The sequence below is a fragment of the Hypomesus transpacificus genome, chromosome 25 (genome assembly GCF_021917145.1).
Source record: "Hypomesus transpacificus isolate Combined female chromosome 25, fHypTra1, whole genome shotgun sequence".
In the NCBI taxonomy this organism is placed as follows: domain Eukaryota; kingdom Metazoa; phylum Chordata; class Actinopteri; order Osmeriformes; family Osmeridae; genus Hypomesus; species Hypomesus transpacificus.
This window is the reverse complement of record NC_061084.1, coordinates 3,276,562-3,295,680: the sequence shown is the minus strand read 5'-3', so window position 1 is coordinate 3,295,680 and position 19,119 is coordinate 3,276,562. Positions and strand designations below refer to the sequence as shown.

Sequence of the window (19,119 nt, the reverse complement as noted above, 5' to 3'; positions counted from 1 at the left end):
GCTGTCAATCAAAAGGAGATGCAGTCTTTCGATAGACCTTCCAATCATCACGCAGAAGCCCAGCGTCCAGGCCAGCCCATTCCTCCATTCACCCCCAGAGACGCTGAGCGTCCAGACGCCACGGGAATGTATGAGAAGGAAATCAGTCAGTCGACCTGCTACTATACGCAGCTGATTCTGAACTAATTCGTCTTCGAGATGAACGTGTTCTAACACATTTTAAGTTTTAACACAATAGTAAATATTTTACCATACATTTGTAGCAGAGCGTCAACAGACAAAGCATGGTACCATCCACACCTTTCTCCTACCCCCAACAAGGAAAGGGGTCTTCCCCCTTTTGTCCTTATCTCCCAGAGCAGGAGCTTCAAAGCTTGTGGCCCAGCATGTGGTCAGGAACAGAGGCCACATGGTCCCACAGTATCAGACAAAGGGATTTATAAGGAAGAACTTTCTTGTGTGGAGTAAAGGCCGTTATATGGTACTCCGTACTTCACGATTACGGACACCTGGGAAGGGCCTACACATATATGGAACGCCCCGGAACGCCCTCTCCGTCGTCTCCAGGGCCGTCGGAGAGCTCTCCCGTGCACCGTTGAAATTCCTGTCGATCCGTCATGCCGTGCTGTACAGCGACGGATACCCCTTGGCCGTGATTGGTCCCCTACGACATCATTTCCAAACGACATCATTTCCGACTTCGACAGAAAGGCGTTTTCTCTAAGGTCGTCTTCTTGAAAGACGTCTGTGATGAGAACTTCTTGGAGAGAAAGTTTATTGTGAGCTAGTTTATGCTCTACTCTAGCGAATTCAGAAACGTGAGTTTGTTGTCTGTGCACTGACTGCCACAGTTTAGTAACCTAGAGTAGTACATTGTAGCTTTGACTACAGGTGGTGGAGAAATGAATTCACAAAACCAGAGCCTTGTCTATATCGCAGGGGTGTCCAACTCATTTTCACCGAGGGCCACATCAGCATTATGGTTGCCGTCAAACGGCCAGTTGTAACTACGATGTAACGTCAGTAACGATGTAAAAACATGGTGTTTTTGTTGTAGCTTTTGTTAACATAGGGCCTATTATGCTGCAATTGAAGTCCGCCTTTTAATTCTTGGACAATCTGCTGTTTTTCTTGGAGGATAAATTTGCACATTTTTCTCAGTGTTTTGGTGACAAAATGCAAGCGCGCATAGCGCAAGAGCGAAACTTTTTTTGCCCTTCATTTGAACGCAGAATAGCTTTTTGAGCTTTATGTAAAATAAACATTGCCGTTTTCCAATTGGTAAAACCTTGTGTAATGAAGGTGATGTCTTCATCATTTCTGGCTCCAAATTGTCGACAAGGGAAGCAGAAACATGCTAGCTTGGCTGAGCACTCTAACCAAGTTCGAGAGCGATACCAACTTGGGTTGAATGCCCGAGGACCTTGGCTGAAAATGCACATGGGGTGCGTTCGCAGAACTAGCTGCATTGGAGTGCTGTCATTCAAACCATGCTCGCCTTCACCCAGTTAAACTTTGTGTTTAACACTGATGTGCATACACTGCTTTCTAGAAGCGGGATGTCGTCACTTTGCCGTAACACAATCGAAATGCATGGTGAGAGATGTCGTTTATGGTCAATGCACGCTGTAAAGCAGCGTAGACTTATTTCAATAGCCCATTAAGCTTCCACGGGCCATAGTGTATATAAGATAAGCATATCATTTTGTTATAGAGTGATACTATTTTCCCCACAAATAATACCTACCATAGTACAGATAAGTTTGCTCTTTCAGATGGTTATATCGCATTAGACACAGTCTTTAATATAATATTATGTGACTGCACCTGCTGCACTCATCGTCTGACTAGTGACATCTGGTAAGAGGGTCACACGTGTGATGAAAGGTGGGAGATAAACGAAGATTTCTAACTTACAAAGACCCAACAAAGCAACGTGTTTTCGACAAAAAAACGCTTCTCCACCTACTGTTCTGGCGGTGAAGTGTTTTCAGCACCCCCAGCCTTCGGAGAACCATAAAGGCAACAGAAATGCTAATTAATCCGTCCTATCCGGCGGCCCGCCCATCCGTAACGGAGTCTGAGTACCATACTGGCACCTTAACAAACATTCTCAAGGACTACATGGCTCATGAACACTAATTCAATGACAGTAGTCGATGTGTTATGTGTGTTTTTCTCATTTACCTAGAACGTTGTTTAATTGATGTTTGATTATAACTCCCCTTCAGATATAGTTAAATCAGTTAATCTTGGTATCAGAATAATTGTATCATACTAACAAAACCAGTTATGAACGTTGTATTGTTATATTCTGAAGTTTAAGCATTCCATGGACATTTGAGATAACGGAACTCAAAGATATAAGCCACTTCCCACCTCTGGGCAGATCCCAGGATGATGCCCAGGTGGAAGTAACTGACCAATGAGAGAGGTTACCTTCACACGGATAACTAATACTGTACTGCTTTAGCCCAACTAACCCATAACTTATCTGGTATGTGTTCACTATAATTACATTCTCTTAAATAAATCATTGTGTATAATACTCGCTTATCTCTCACGTTATATGATCTGCTCTACTTTCATAGAATTCACTACTTAAGATTAGACTGATTATTACGAGTGCTATTATTATTCAATATTATTAAATAAGGTTCCTCTACTCCAGTGGTCACCAACCTTTTTAGGCCAAAGATCACCGACCTTTGCCTTGGTGACCCGAAGATCTACCTATTGAGGCGTTGAGAGACAGAACAGACTCCAGACTGAACTTACAACTTAACTTTATATTTGGCCTTATTGTAATTGAATGAAATCAAACACTTTGTGAACAATATGAACAAGAAAAAACACTTTTGCAATGAGCAGGCTGGATATGAACGGTTTTATTTATAAACTGAAGTTACAACACAACACTGACAAATTTCTCATGTGACAAGTCAGTGTGATGGCTGTGACTGAACACTGTCTGTGAGTGCCTTGTAGTTTGGCTCATAAGCAGAGACAGCCAGTCTGAGGCAGTCTGTGAGGTGTCTGTCAGTAAGCCGGCTCCTGTACTTGGATTTGGTGATTTTCATCTGTGAAAATGCCATTTCACAGAGGTAGGTCGATCCAAAGTAGGCACTCACTTTTAGTGCACATGCACTGAGGAGAGGAAACTTCTCTCGGCTGACAAGTCCCCAAAAGTCACTGTCCCTTGACCTGGCTTTCAGCTCAATGTCATTTTGCAAATCAAGCATCTCCATGTCCACTCCACTTGGCAAAGCAAATGCTTTCTCGAATTGGTCTGCAACCTCCTCTGTATTAATAGGCAGGAATGGGTTTGAAAGAAATGCAGCAATATCCTTCATGATTTCTAACTCACCAAAACGTCGACTGAACTCCGCTGCCAGTTTGTCCAGGTGCACACAGTACTGCTCAGGGTGAAAGTCAGAAGAGTCTTTGATGGACTGTGACATTTTTTCCAGGTTTGTAAAGTGTGTCAGCGTCCATTTCCTCAGATTCGTGGTCCAGACACAGAGTTTGGCCTTGAACGCATTCACTGCGCTGATCATGTGGAGGAGGTGCCGGTCTTTTCCCTGGAGTTCGTGGTTGAGCGAGTTCAGTTTTCCGGTTAGGTCCGTCAGAAACCCCAGGTCCAGTAGCCACGCATCCGTTGAAAGTTCCTCGTGCTCCTCGTTCCTTTTCGACAGAAACGTCTTAATCTCAGGCAGCAAGTCAACAAATCGCTGCAGCACTTTACCGCGACTCAACCACCTGACATCAGCATGCAGAAGCAGGTCTCCATACGCCGAATCGAGCTCATCCAATAACGCCTTGAATAAGCGATGCTGAAGCGCTTTTGCTCGAATCGAGTTTACCACTTTGACCACCAGTGACATGACATGAGAAAAGTCCACAACTTTCCCAGCCAAGGCTTGCTGATGAATCACACAGTGATACTTCATGAAGTCGGGGAAATCCGGATCATTACGGCACAGTGCTATAAAACCAGCGTGCACACCGCACATTGCCGGTGCCCCATCGGTAGTGATTGCCACCAGTTTCTGAATGGGGATGTTCTTTTCACGGACATAGCTTTTAAAAACGTTGTAAATATCCTCACCTCTCGTTCTCTCTTTTAATTGGAGAAGAGTGAGGAAGTCCTCCTTTGTTGTAAAGTCCTGGAAAGCCATTCTGACAAATACAACAAGCTGAGCCGTGTCCATTACATCCAGCGATTCATCAAACTGCAGTGAAAAATATTCACAGAGTGACAAGTCCTCCAACACCTGTTGACCAACGTTATCCGACAGTAACTCGATCCTTCGTGTCACTGTTGTAGGACCAAGAGGCACAGCACGGAATGCAGCTTTTATGTCCTCTTTGTTTTTGAAGGTGCTGCAAACAGTCTCTGCGGTGACGGTCAATAGTTCCTTAAACAAATCCCCATCTGTAAAAGGTCTCTTGTGTTTAGCCAAAATGTGGCTAATACGAAATGACGCCTCAGTTGCAGCCTTACTTTGAGACGTAGGTTGTGAGAAAAGCGACTGTTGAGCCTTCAACTCCACTTTCAGCTCCTGAACTTTTTTGGCGCGGATTGCGCTCTTTGGTGGATAGCAGTCTTTGAATTTCGGATGGTTAGTGTTGTGGTGCCGTTCCAAATTCCCTCGCTTAGACAGTGCCTGTGGCTGGTGGCACAACATACACACACTCTTGTCTTTTACCAAGGTAAAGATGAATTCCTCCTCCCATTCATGATGGAAACTGTAGTTTTTCGCCCTCTTTCGTGGTGCCTCTGCCATGCTTGCTAACACTATGTGGACAACACGGCCGGGTAAATAAACAAACCAACGGCAACCACGCCCACAGGTATCCTGGGATAGCAGGTCTCTCAAAGGTCGTCTTCGGGAAAAAACGCCCATTTATTCTGTCGGTGAATTGCTTTGCAACACGCACAGGCCAATATGCAAATCCAGGTACAAGAGAACGCGCGTTCAGTTTAAGAATCCTCCGCGTTCATGAATTAGTCGGAGATCAGTATTTCTGAAATTATTTTGGAGATCGACAGGGAAAGTCTCCGAGATCGACACGTCGATCGCGATCGACAGGTTGGCGACCTCTGCTCTACTCCTTTCACAAATCAGAGGTGGTGCCCCCAAGAACTACTGTACTTTACTATAAACTAAGTATTGCTAATCTTAAACGTGCAAACCACGCTACACATTTTTTGATATTTTAGGAGAAGCTGAGCTTCCTTTTCAGTCTTAAAAAATCGCCACTGGTGGAAAGTTAACATTTTTTTTTGGATCAAGGTCTTTTTATTGGTTTTTACATTTTACAGATAAACAAACTCAAACAACCCCACCACCCTCCCAGATACCGGACATATGCATACAAATATTACATAACCAGACATCCGTAAAGAAAAAAAAAGAATAAAGTAAATAGAAATTATACAAACGAAATTGTTTACATTGTCATATTGTCAGCTTCCATTCACTCAACAAAAGTAAAAAAAGGCTGCCAAATATTATAAAATTTCTCAGTAGACCCTCTAACTGTATATCTGATTTTCTCCAATTTTAGATGGCACATGACCTCCCTGATCCAATGACTATGTGTCGGTGGAATAGGGTCTTTCCATTTAAACAGTATCAGCCTCCTAGCTAGAAGCGAACAGAAGGCCACCATGTTGACTTCCCTTTTACTAAGAGAGGCGTCTTCGGGGGCTACACCGAACAATGCAATTAGTGGGGATGGCTCGACTACCTTTCCAAGTATCCCAGAGAAGGTCTCAAAAATATTCAGCCAGAACATGTAAAGTCTTGGACATGTCCAGAACATATGCAGCAGAGTGGCGGGATCCTGCCTACATCGATCACATGTGGGGTCTATATCAGTAATCTTAGAGAGTCTGACTTTAGACCAGTGCAGACGATGAACAATTTTAAATTGTATTACAGCATGTCTAAGGCATATGGATGATGAGAAAATTCTCTGTATTATTTTGTGCCACATTTCTTCTGAAATAGGTTCATCTAAGTCCGTCTCCCACTTATTTTTAAGTATGTCCAATGGTGTCAAGTCGTATATATTGAGTTGTTTGTAGATTCTGCTCATAGCCCTTTTTTTTTACCGATTTACAATTGAAAATTAAGTCCAGCGAACTGGGAGGGCACGATGGGAAGCAATCGGAATTTAAGACTACAAAGTTCCGAAGTTGCAAATACCTAAAAAAATTTGATTTGGGAATGTTATACTTCTGTACTGGCTGTTCAAAGGAGGCAAAATTACCATCAATATAGAGATCAGACAGCGAGACCACCCCCTTCCTAGACCAAGCATCAAAGGCTTCATCCATCAATGATGGAGTAAACATGTGATTTTTAGCAATTGGTGCAGCCATTGATAAATCTTTAAGGGAAAAATATCTTCTAACCTGATTCCAGATTTTAATTGAATGTGTTATAATTGGATTAGAAGTGAAGCTAGAAATAGGCTGTGTGAATGGTAGTTTGGAACACAACAAAGCTGCTAGAGAGGTGGACTCAACTGAAGCCCTCTCGAGAATTGTCCACGCAGGGGCAGTAGTATCGCTCCTCAACCAATACAGCAATGCTCTTATGTTGGCCGCCCAGTAGTAATACATGAAATTTGGGAGTGCCCACCCTCCCATTGTACGAGGTCTCTGCAATATAGTTCTTTTAATTCTTGGTGGTTTTTTGTTCCAAATAAAGGTTGAGATCTGATTATTCAGTTTGGAAAAGAAAGATTTTGTTAAAAAAAATGGAAGACATTGAAAAATATACAAAAACTTAGGCAGCACGTTCATCTTTACCGCATCGATCCTTCCGCCCAAAGAGAGAGGCAGATGGTCCCAGCGCTCAAAGTCCTGTTTTAGATTAGCTAATAAAGGTTGATAATTAGCCACATATAGATCTTTATGGTTATGTGTGACCCATACCCCAAGGTACTTAAATTTTTTAGGGCTAACTTTAAAGGGAATTGAGCCGAGAGACATCCGACTAGCTCCATCACCAATAGGCATGAGGTTACTTTTCTAAATATTGACTTTATAGCCAGAAATGTTTTCAAATTCTGTAAGTAAAGTCATTAGGTTTGGGAGACTTGAGAGGGGTTGGGACATGTACAATAACATGTCGTCCGCATAAAGTGAAACTTTGTGTTCCAGCCCTGCCTGCTGGATTCCTTTAATGTCTACATTTTGTCTGAGAGCTAAAGCAAGTGGTTCCATTGCAACTGCAAATAGCAATGGGAACAAAGAGCATCCCTGTCTTTTGCCGCGTTGTAGCTCAAAGTAAGTGGATATATTATTGTTAGTGCGCACAGCCGCCAACGGAGACGTATATAAAAGTCTGACCCATGATATAAGCTTATGGCCAAATCCAAACCTCTTCAATGTGCTAAACAGATATTCCCACTCCACCCGGTCGAAAGCCTTTTCAGCATCTAATGAAAGCACTACCTCTAGCTCACCGGGTGGAGAAGGGCCATAAAGAATATTCATAAGTCGTCTGATGTTAGAGAAGGAATACCGACTTTTAATAAAGCCTGTTTGGTCAGGTGATATGACAGACGGCAGAACTTCCTCCAAACGGCGCACGAGGACCTTAGCAAGAACTTTGGCATCAGTGTTAAGAAGGGAGATTGGACGGAATGAGCCGCACTCGAGAGGGTTCTTGTCTGTTTTAAGGATTAAAGAGATAACTGCCTGTCGCATGGTTGGTGGTAGGGATTTCAACGAAAGAGATTCTTCAAATACTTTTAACAATAAAGGGGAGAGCTGCTTTGAGAATTTTTTTAAGAAGTCTGTGGGGAAACCGTCCGGCCCCGGTGATTTGCCACCTTGCATTGATCTAATTGCTAATGTTATCTCCTCAGTTGAGAGGTCCTCCTCAAATTGATCAGCCACTTCAGGGTTAATGGAGGGGACTTATACATTTCCAAAAAAATCTTCCAACGAGGAAGGCTCTGCACTAGAGTCGGAGGTGTACAGTGACTGGTAAAAAGTTTTAAAACAAGAATTGATTTTTTGGCTATCAGTATTTTCCAAGCCCTGCTCATCATTAATAGCAGGAATGGTCTGATTGGCAGTTCGTTGCCTTAACTGATGAGCAAGTATTCTCCCAGCCTTTTCCCCATGCTCATAGGATCCATGCCGCGATTTAGAGATAAGGTGTTCGGCCTGTCGTGTTGTCAGGAGATCAAACTCGGTCTGCAGAAATATACGCTTTTTCATTGTCTCGGCACAGGGCATATGGCTATATAGTCTGTCTAATTTAAGAATATCATCCGTCAGCTCTTTAAGGCGTGCAGTGTTTTTCTTTTTCTTGATTGCGCAATATGAGATTATCTGGCCCCGTAAATATGCTTTTAGTGACTCCCATACAGTTAAAGAAGACATTCCTGGTTTTTGGTTAATCTCCAGGAATGATGCAATCTCAGAGGATATGAATTTAGTAAAAGCTTCTTCTGATAAAAGCAGAGAATTAAGTCTCCAGGGACGGTAAATGGACTGTATATTAGGGATACGTATTTCCATAGCTAGAGGACCATGATCTGAAATAACTATTGTTTTGTAATCACACTTGGTTACAAGAGGAAGAAGTCTTTTATCAAGAAAAAAATTATCTATACGGGAGTAACTCTTATGAACGGGGGAGAAAAAAGAGTATTCTCTGGAGGTAGGATTGCGAAATCGCCACACGTCAGCAACGTCATATGATTTAAGAAATACTTTAATTGAACGTGCTGATTTAGACAGGGATGCCTTTTTGGATGAACTACGATCTAATACCGGGGAAAGTGTACAATTTGTGTCACCACCAAAAATAAGGTGGTGCGACGACATATTTGGTAGACGTGAAAAAATGTTTGAAAAAAACCCAGGGTTGTCCCAGTTTGGCGCATATATATTGGCCAAGATAACTGGTAAAGAGCAAAGTTGTCCCACTACAATAACATATCGCCCCAAGGGGTCAGCCTCTACACTAGTCATAGTAAATGGTGTGTTTCTATTAATAAGTATGGCTGCCCCTCTAGCTTTGGAATGGAAATTGGAGTGATAAAATTGTCCTGCCCAACTCCCTTTCAGCCGAAAATGATCCACTGTAAGTAAATGTGTCTCCTGAAGGAATGCGATATCAACATTGAGCTGTTTCAAATGTGAAAGTACTTTTATACGTTTCACTGGGTGGTTGAGTGATTTAATATTCCAACTCACAAAGTTGACTGAGCAGCCATCCAACCCTCTGGAACTATAGTTGCCAGACATATTTAGGGGAAAAGTCATACATCTGAAACCTATACAAGCCACAACATGACAGCAGTGACATATAAAACGGACACCCGACAGGGTAAGTCTGGTCAATAAAAAAGTCTGGTAACATCCCCCCACCCCCCTTTACACCTACAAGAACATGGTGAGTACAATACCCCTTCAAAACAAATCCACACATTTAGTGCTTGTGTATGGGACACTAAAGAGCAAACCGCTCAGGCTCCCGCCGAACCCCCCTATATGGAAGTAACTCAGATAGCGCATTGTGATATTAAATCAAATTCTGCTCTTAAATAAAAAATAAATCATAAAGAAAAAGAAAATTAGTCTGAAGGCAATGGCAAAAGCAATTACACCTTAAGATGCATATTGTACGCTTCTCATAAAAAGTAACAGGGCATCACAGGCTCATAACAAAGGGTAACCAATAGGCTGTAGGCTACTGTTTATCAAAACAGGCTATACAAGAAAATAAGATGAGAGGAAGTCTGTACATCCAAGTATTCCGCGTAATAAGGTAGACCTGGTATGATCATTATTCACAGCAACACAAGTTAGGAAAATATTGTCCACACAAAGTTGCTCTTGAAATGAGTCAGAGCATCACTTACCCATGACCGAGGATGACCAACCCCACATGACAGCAGCTGAAGATAATGTGAACCGAATAAGTATTGCTCCATTGGGGTAGGTTTTAAATTGGAATAACGTAGCCTACATAAAGCTCAGTCATTCAATAACATTCAGGCCTCAGTAGAGATGATGTTCTTTTTAACGTAGCCCATCGCTTTTTCTGCATCGGTGAATTCTCTTTCTTTACCGTCATGTGTGATGCGTAGTCGGGCTGGGAATAAGATGCTGAATCGGACGTCCTCGCGTTTGTGCAGCAATTTCCGAACCTCCGTGAACGCAGCCCTGGCCTTGGCGACGCTTGCAGTATAGTCTGGAAATATGGCGATCGAGACCCCGTTGAATCTCAGCGGAGCCTGAGAGCGCGCACGGCTCAGCACATCGACACAGTCTTGATAATAGTGGAGTTTAGCTACGATGGCGCGTGGTTTCCCATCTGGTCTTCTCGGACCCAGGCTTCTATGCGAGCGGTCCACAAGCACATCCTTATCCAGCTGTAGTATTTCTCTCAGCAGCCTCGACACCGACACAGTAGAGCTTGATCCATCCGTCTCAGCTACTCCCAGAATTCTTATGTTGCACCGCCGCATTCTTCCCTCCATGTCTTCGCATTTGCCTTTTAGCCCAGCTACCTCTGTTTTCAAGTCAGCGACCACAGACTGCAAACTTGTCACCTCGTCCGACCACGTCGATAGCCCGCCTTCCACATCCTTGATAGTAGCCTTCATTTTGTCCATCTCCGAATGGATCGCTGCTGTGTTGTTTATTATTTCCAATTTAACCGCTTGGATTTCGGTTTTGAGGGCATTGAAGTCCTCGGCAAGCGCATTTTTCAGTTCGGATTTAATCACCGCCGATATGTCCGCCTTAAGCGTGCGAAAAATGTCGGATTTCAAGGCTACAGCGTCCATCTTCTCTGGGCTGGTTGAAGCGGGAGGAGTCACCCGAGATCGGGTGACGGTTGAACTCGGTGTCGGGGCAATGTTAGGCCTAGTATCGACTGATCCGTCGTACTGATATTTGCGTAGTTTTTCAGCCATTGCCTCACATATAGAGACTTTTCTTGGTTCAGAAACAGGTTCAGAGCAGAATCACCAAAGTTTTTGTAAAGTAAAGCGCAAAATAACTTAAAATTGCAGCAGTTCGGCGGGAGCTCAAGTCAAACACGTCCTACTCCATTGCCAGTCAAACTCCGCCCCCGGAAAGTTAACATTTGAAGTTAGGAGTTCACCGTCATGAATCGGTCCAGAATCAATGATCTGTTGCAGCCAGGCATTTTCTACGGAAGATCTGATCGATACTTAAAGTGGACTTCTTCTTAGAAAGGTGGCCTTGCATGTGTTGTTCGAGTGAAATAAAAGGTTTGGCAAACGGCATGGTAGTCATCCATTCATCAAAAAGTTATTTTGACTATAATGCAGGATTCCAACTCACAATAGAGTTTATTTAAAAGTTGTCTCTCTGAAAAAACTAAGTATTTGTTGAGTGAATGATTAATTAATGATTAGTGAATGTATCTCATGTTATGACTTTACTTGAGGAGGCACATTACTATTAACAAATGATTAAGTACCGTCTCAATCCATGGCTGCCCCCATTGTGGTAATTAACACATTAATTAAGGTATTACCATTAGTTTACCCTGTTCAAACTCAGGGTTTTAGTTCACACAGTTAACTAACAGTATTAGTTTGCACAATTAACTAAAGTAGTTAACTCACCTATCAGTTAATGTGTTAATGTCAATAGGAATCGATACATGATTCCAGATTTAGTTAATTGTAAATCTTATGTGACTCCCTATTACCAAATGATGAGTTCATGATCAGTGCATCATTAAGTACTTTCTGAGTTATTTATTAACTGATGATGATTCATGCATTAGTTAATGCATTAATGAATGTTAATTAATGCACCCTTATTGAAAAGTGTTACCATTTCAGTTAATCAAACAGCTGCATGACCCAGTGAAATGTTATAGGCTAGCTAGCAAAATAACGCTAGCATCTCTAACAACATTACTATTTCAACTTTGGTAGTTCTGTTCTCCGAGCTCTTCTTAAGTTAGTTTTAGATATATTTGTATATGATCGTGTGGACAATAAGACACGGATACGGTCTCTTTTCATAACTTCTAGTTTACCACTGCTCTTCTTGACATCGCTATTCGAACAGCCCTCACTGATTTGAGGTAGCTAATGCTTTCAGAATCAAGCCTACGGCAACTCCCGAGGGACAAAACACCCTTATTCACATAGAAAGGTCTGCTAGAGTTGGCTATCCTCATGATTTGCAAGCTAGCTAAACTTATACTATATCTAAAATAATGTTGTAGACATAACAATGGATTTTGCCACGAAATGAGTGACTTTCCTTTATTTCTGGACATACTATCCACAACGAAAGTGTGTTACACAATGCTGTACGATCGCCTCTACTCGTGCATTGCTCTTGGTACCCAGAATGCCCTGCAGCAAGTTGAAAAGCTACTAAGTTAAGGGCATTAGCTGAGTTAAATAAGCATTGTTTGGAGTTCTGTTGTGTATTCTGTTTTGATATGTGTAATGCTATGGTCTATAGTTAAGATCATTTGAGTGTTCACCCTGATTGGGAATGTTGTGTAGTTAGATTGGTATCCAAGTTGTCCTCTACGGTAGTGTGTCTGGGCAAGTAATCAATCGTGAGCGTTGGTCCTCTCAACTTTAGCCGGCGCATCAGTAACGTTGTTTGCCTTCAAAGTGCGGCTTATTTTCCGGTGCGACTTGTACTCCGATTTACAAACACAAAGTGCTCTTCTGGGGGGGGGGCGGTAATACACGATGCGGCTTATTATCCGTAAAATACAGTATATTTTGGGGACAGGGGCGGAGCCAGACATTGTAAACATTAGGGGCTTAGCCCAAAACTAGGTCCTAGTATTGGTTTGATGCGAATGTAGATAGAGACTTCAACAAGTAATGCAAGGGCACGGACCACACAGCTAAAATGTATTTGCATTAATTTGAGCGCAAAATGTTATGTACTATAAGCATTACGTTGGACTCATATTGCTATATTTGCCGAATGTTTTTAACTATGAATATTATTATATTTTAACTTGAATGTATCCGTTTTGGACACATTTGTGCAGAGAATTAAGACCCAAAGCAGACAATTAGTGGGCTGGGCTGTATTTTTGTGAAGAGCGCAAGAGGAGGCAAGGCTCCAAATGCTATAAATTGGAATGGAACAGCACTTTGCTGCATTATCTTCAAAATAGTAACGTTGTTGGATCAATTCTGATGAAAGCATTTTTTAACTAACCATGAAAGGACAACCTACACACAGTTCTCCCTTACGGACAGAAAATATATTTTCCAATATATAATTTGAAATACATTTTAATATATTGTAATATATTATTTTCCATTACATTGACCAATATTTTATGTATGGAAATACATGGGATAATATATTGATGATAAATATATTACTAATATATTATAAACTATAATATATATTCATGTAATATGTCAATATATTGCAGAATACAGCAATGATTGCCGTTTTCCAAATATTGCAATATGTGGAACATGAATATATAATATATGTGGTTATATATCCCCAAAAAACATGTATGCTTCATATATGGTAGAATATATTTTAAATATATGGAAAGATATATTGTACATGTGTACATATATGAGAAAATGCCCATACAATGTACAGACATTTATGGTGATATTTACATTTAGTCATTTAGCAGACGATCATATCCAGAGTGACTTACAGTAAGTTACAGTAAGTACATGGACATACCCCTAGGCAAGTAGGGTGAATTGCCTTGCCCAAGGACACAGCTTCATGTTTTGCGCTTCCGGGAATTGAACCGGCAACCTTCTGATTAATAGCCTGATTCCCTAACCGCTCTGCCATCTAGAAGGTATTCTAATGAGTTTGTCAACGGCAGTATTTCAAATGGAATTCCGATTAAAAACAGTACCACCTGCTAACTGAAAATGTGCCCCCAAAAACGTAAATATCGTAAGATTGACATTTATTTAGGGGGTAATGGCTAATTCAAAAGAAATTTGCTGGAAGCGATCATTGTCATTATATATTTCAAATATTTTTCCATATAATTTGACCTATATTTAAAATATATTCCACAAAATATTGAACACATATCTGTAAATTTATTTCATGCATACCTTTCCATATTATTAGGATTCCCCCGTCAGAAATAGGCTTTAAGGTGACTTCCGCCTGAAGTACCCTGCAAAGTTTCACCCTAATATGTGAAAATATGACTGAATTAGAGCTGTTTAGCTTGGACCAAATGTGACTATGATTGCCATAGGAGAAACGTCTTATTTTATTATTCAGTAACTGAACACTGCAAAGTCTAGATCTTGGAATGGCTAAATTGGATAAGAGGTTGTGCCGATAAACGAAGGGTTCCAGGTTCAACCCCAGACATAGGCGTTTTTTTTTTTTTTTTTACAACACAGTTTTTAGTTGTCTGGGTAATCCCGGTGTAACTATTTATTATGTCAATTTTACTATATTTTGCCATTTTGAAGGAGGAATTCGCCATTGCTGCTTGCAACTATTTTTTTTACATATAATTCTAATATATTCTACCATATATTAAACATACATGTGACACTATATCTTTACATATATTACCAATACATTTTCCCATATAAATCGGAATATATTATGGTGGAATTTATAGATATAAAATTGCATATATTTTGGGATATATAAACACATATTATATGTTAATGTTGAATATGTTGCAATATATGGAAAACGGCAATCATTGCTGTATTCTGCAATATATTGCAATATATTACATGAATATATATTATAGTTTATAATATATTAGTAATATATTCATCATCAATATATTATCCCTTGTATTTCCGTACAATATAAATATTAAATCCCAGATATGGACATGTATTACCTAATATATCACATGATATTTTCCAATATACTGCAATATATTTTCCTTCCGTAAGGGCTGGCACCATCAGTGAGCTTTGTGTTAAAACGTAAATGTTAACTTTTATTTCTAACTATGTTTACGTCAGGGTCAGTTGCTCTTCCATGCACGCTTGTTTGTTTACCGTTCCTCTTATTGTTGTATGAGAGTTTGCCGGGATTTTTTGCTCTCTTCCGGGCCTCCCCTGGTATCCCTCGTGTTTCATATCACAACACTGTAAATTGTGGGCAATTCCCTTAACTAAAGTCTGCCAAAAAGGTACATAAAGGGCTCAAAATGTCTGGGAAAGAACCCTCGGGCACTTGATGATTTGACTGTATGACAGCCCTAAGCTCTCACACACTGAGCAGGAACACGCTCAAAGTCCTTGAGTTTGTGAGGGTGGACATTGGGACCGGGCCTGACCATTCGTAAACCCCGGATTGATTCTCTGGCCGTCTTCTCTGAACGAAAAAGCGGTTCGTCCCGCGCATTGATTCAGAGCGTGCACGGAGAGAGGGGGCTATTCACAGATGGGTCCGTTGTAGTGAGAGAGAGAGAACGCGAGCGAGGAAAGAAGGGGCTGAAATATTGTTTAACAGTAAAAGCAACACAAAAAACAATTACAAAATAAATACTGTTCTCACCAATATCTAAAGATTGCCCTCTCACATTCCAGTCAGTGTCGGATGTACCCTGCCCCTCCCCAACACACACACATTTAATAACCAGAAATGTGAGTACACACCTGCTTGGCATTTCCACAATTTGGAACGGTGGCTCCGTATGCAATATTTCTTATGTGTCCCATCAGTTCAAGGAGCCACTCCATCCGCTGTGAGACACCTAAGAAAGTACACTTGAATAAATACATTGGTATGATGACATGCAGGGCCACCCATAGCAATTGCTGGGCCACTGAAAAGGTCCAGTGAATGGGCCCCCCCTAATAGGTCTTTACTTATTAACGGTGTTGGGAATAACGCGTTACAAAGTCCGCATTTTAGCCCACACAATGGCCGACAGTTCGGACCGTGCAAGCATTGTGTCATGGAAATATCGACATTATTTTTCCGTTGTCCAGATTAAGGATAAAAATATACTGGTTAGTTGTAGTTTGGTTGCAGGTGCGAGAACCTTATCCTCTGCGAAGAATAGTAATTATAATCTTCACAAGCACCTAGTAAAACAACACGCTTCTACAAAGCTAATCGTGAAAGAACCCAGTGCTAGCTCCGCTGATCAAGCAGTCGGAGCCACTTCATCAAAACAGCCCGGGCGTGATTTTAAACAGAAGTATTTCCAGTCTCTAAGCCAGGCAGGACTAAACAGACTGATTGCCAGGTATGTTGTCAAGACATGCAACCTATGTCAACAGTTGAGTCCGTTGCCTTCAGGCAACTAATGAGCAACATACAATGATATAACATTTGACAGTTGTCGTGTCCCACACTGTGCCACTGCAACACTAAAATAGTATAATTATCTGTGTGCGTTCATTTGATAATAGAAGCAGGGAATTAAAAGTAACGCAAACGTTACTTTCCCTTTTAACTAATTACTTGTCTATGTAGTAACTGGTAAAGTAATGCAGTTACTTCTGAAATGAGTAACTAGTAACTGTAACTAATTACTAATTTTCGGTAACGTTCCCAACACTGCTTATTAACGCATGCGCGTGTGTGCTCTCTCCTACATAAAACATATGTAAACTTTGAGAGACTCAGTGATGGGAGCTACATTTTAGCAAAACAAATACTTATTTAAAGATAAAACAAAGTTAAATAAATATAACTGAGAGGCCTTAACAACTTGTGTGGCGCCGGGCCAGACACACACACAACAATTTGACACACTCACCACATTTTCTAGTATTAAATGCAATTTACCTGCCTTCATCTTTGCCTATTATACAGCCATCTTCCTTGTCTTTCTGGATGCAAAGTATTTTTTAATGTATTTGAAGTCAATTTGTTTAGCCATTTCATACTAATGGAAAGTATTGTGATTGAGCCTCTCTTGGCTCATTGTGGAGCAAAAGTCATTTTTATGATTTTGAGTTTACTGAAGGACCTTTCTCCTCCTGCCAAGTTACAGGTAAAGTGCATAATGTCCATGGAGCAATGCAGAACATGCACTTTCTCAGTGTCAGCTTTGCTCTAACTAGCTTCCTCTTGGCTAGCATCGTGGCTACTGCTGCTTGTCTGCAGCCTGGCTGGGAGCTTCTTTCGGAGTTGACTGGGAAAAAATATGTATTACTTTAATTTGGGGGTTGAATGCCCCTGCACTCTACTTTTTTTTCCTCCTCTTCCTTCATTTCTGAACAGGTCCTGGCATAGCAACGAAATGTAGCCTACTCTGACATTATTAGCTTAACCTTAGATCAATAAATGACATCGCTAAACAACAAACAACTCATACAATGTTTAGGATGGGGGGGTTTCATCATGAAACAGGCTACATTTTACTAAAGCAACAATACAATGTTAATGTTTGCTTTTTTAAGTATGGTGAGTATTTCACTTCAAAATAAATTGGTTATGATTTCTTAAAATACGAGCATGATTATTGCTGGCATTGCGGCTGGGCCCCCCACCACGGCTGGGCCCCCTCCCACGGCTGGGCCCCAGATAGCTTTCCCCCCTTATGGGCAGCCCGGATGACATGTAGTGGGCTACAGCATGCTCCTTTTTGTAATAAAAGTTACTGTAGTAATTCTTTCATTATTGACCTTTATTCCCTTTGTTAAAGGGGCACTGGATTGCAGAACTGAATTTACCTTGTCACAGTTGAATAATGACAGTTCAGTGGGTAAAATGAACATACAGTGAACCTCAAAGTCCATTGACACCTCTTTTCTATGTAAATCTCACAATAATTTTTTTTCGCTGTGAAACAGTAGTTCTCGAAAAAATCCCCACTGTGACGTCCAAATGGGGCTCCACTTTTTTGGCTCTGGTCACGCCCCAAAATTTGCTGCGCGGTGCTGTATGTAGTTCCACAGAATTACAAAGAAGAACGTTTTTCAATATAGCATATTGAAAATGGACTACGGGAATAAATGCAGTATTCCAGACTGTACAGGGAATGCTGACACTTTTCAGAGTCTTCCTAAGGAACCAAACACTCAATGGGCTGTGTCATAATCCGTGTACCCTTCGTTCTTTCATTTTTCCGTTTCAAAACCAAATGGTTTTTTTCTGTTTTAAAACCAGAACTGAAAAACAGGGAAAAAGAACAACAGAAATCACTAGTTCAGTAGCGTTATTTCTGTTTCAAAACCAAAAGGGGAAAGGGAAAACAGAAAATCAAGACATATAAATTCATTTCAAGTTTGGTTTTCCCCATAAATGTGGAACTTTTTCCGGCAAAATCACCAAAGTCCTATCCCATTCACGACTACATGCTGCTGAAAACGACATGTAAGCAGCCTAACTTTGGCAAATTGATATTCATTTTTTGTTATTTAAATGATGTCATTACATATGCATGCACTGAAGGACCGACGAATCAGCGTTAAGCATATTCCTCTTCTATTTAAAAAGGGTGTTGTGATCTAAATCCCATCCCATACCATGCCGAATACATAGGCCATATGAAACACATGGACCAAAATGATAAAATCTGCATGTTTGGGGCCACCCACGTGGCCAGAACAGTGGCAAATGCAACCATGCCCATTACAAATAATTGTATTATTTATGATGAGGTGTACAGGTGAGTACTATACTATGCAAAGCAAAAGTAATATTGTTTCTCTTAACAAAGGAGAACATAGGGATGATTGACAGCTATCACTCACCCCATTTCTGCTTTGTAGAACATTTTAGCCCTCCTTACCTGTCATCACATGCTTCAGCGCTGCAGAGAATCTCACCTATTCCCCTTTCTCCTCCATGTCACTATATCTAAACTCAAACTACCCTTTATCCACAGGGGGTGTCTGCGGACATCACTTACACACAGTACCGCTCTCCGCAATTAGGCACCCCTTTAGGCATTGGCCAGCTACCAAGCCAGACATGCTTAGTATCAACGCTCCATTTAAAACATGCTTTTTAGCGCTCCCTATATCAAGCACTGAATTTGTGAATTTGAAATTGTGTTTAGCAAATTAAATGTAATAGCAATAGGGCGATAATTATTCTTATTATATGGCAACGACGGTACGAGCGTTCTGATTGGCTAATGGGTAGTCATGCCAGCCGTGTATTGCCCTCCTCGCCGGTCAATA

At 41.1% G+C, this 19,119-nt stretch overlaps 2 protein-coding genes across 5 annotated transcripts in view; one reads left to right on the top strand and one right to left on the bottom strand.

Moving 5' to 3' along the window:
- The window catches only part of focad (focadhesin), a 169,904-nt gene that overhangs the window by 5,182 nt on the left and 145,603 nt on the right, over positions 1 to 19,119 (bottom strand). For 3 of the 4 annotated variants that reach the window (XM_047049347.1, XM_047049349.1, XM_047049348.1), the window contains one exon: positions 15,634 to 15,731. The exons of the other annotated variant lie outside the window; for it this stretch is intronic. In XM_047049347.1, the coding sequence (XP_046905303.1) occupies positions 15,634 to 15,731 (98 nt within the window). The remainder of the gene's footprint in view (positions 1 to 15,633; positions 15,732 to 19,119) is intronic. 4 annotated transcript variants of the gene reach the window in all.
- Positions 1 to 19,119, top strand: part of hacd4 (3-hydroxyacyl-CoA dehydratase 4) — a 48,038-nt gene that overhangs the window by 14,313 nt on the left and 14,606 nt on the right. The gene's annotated exons all lie outside the window — the stretch shown is intronic.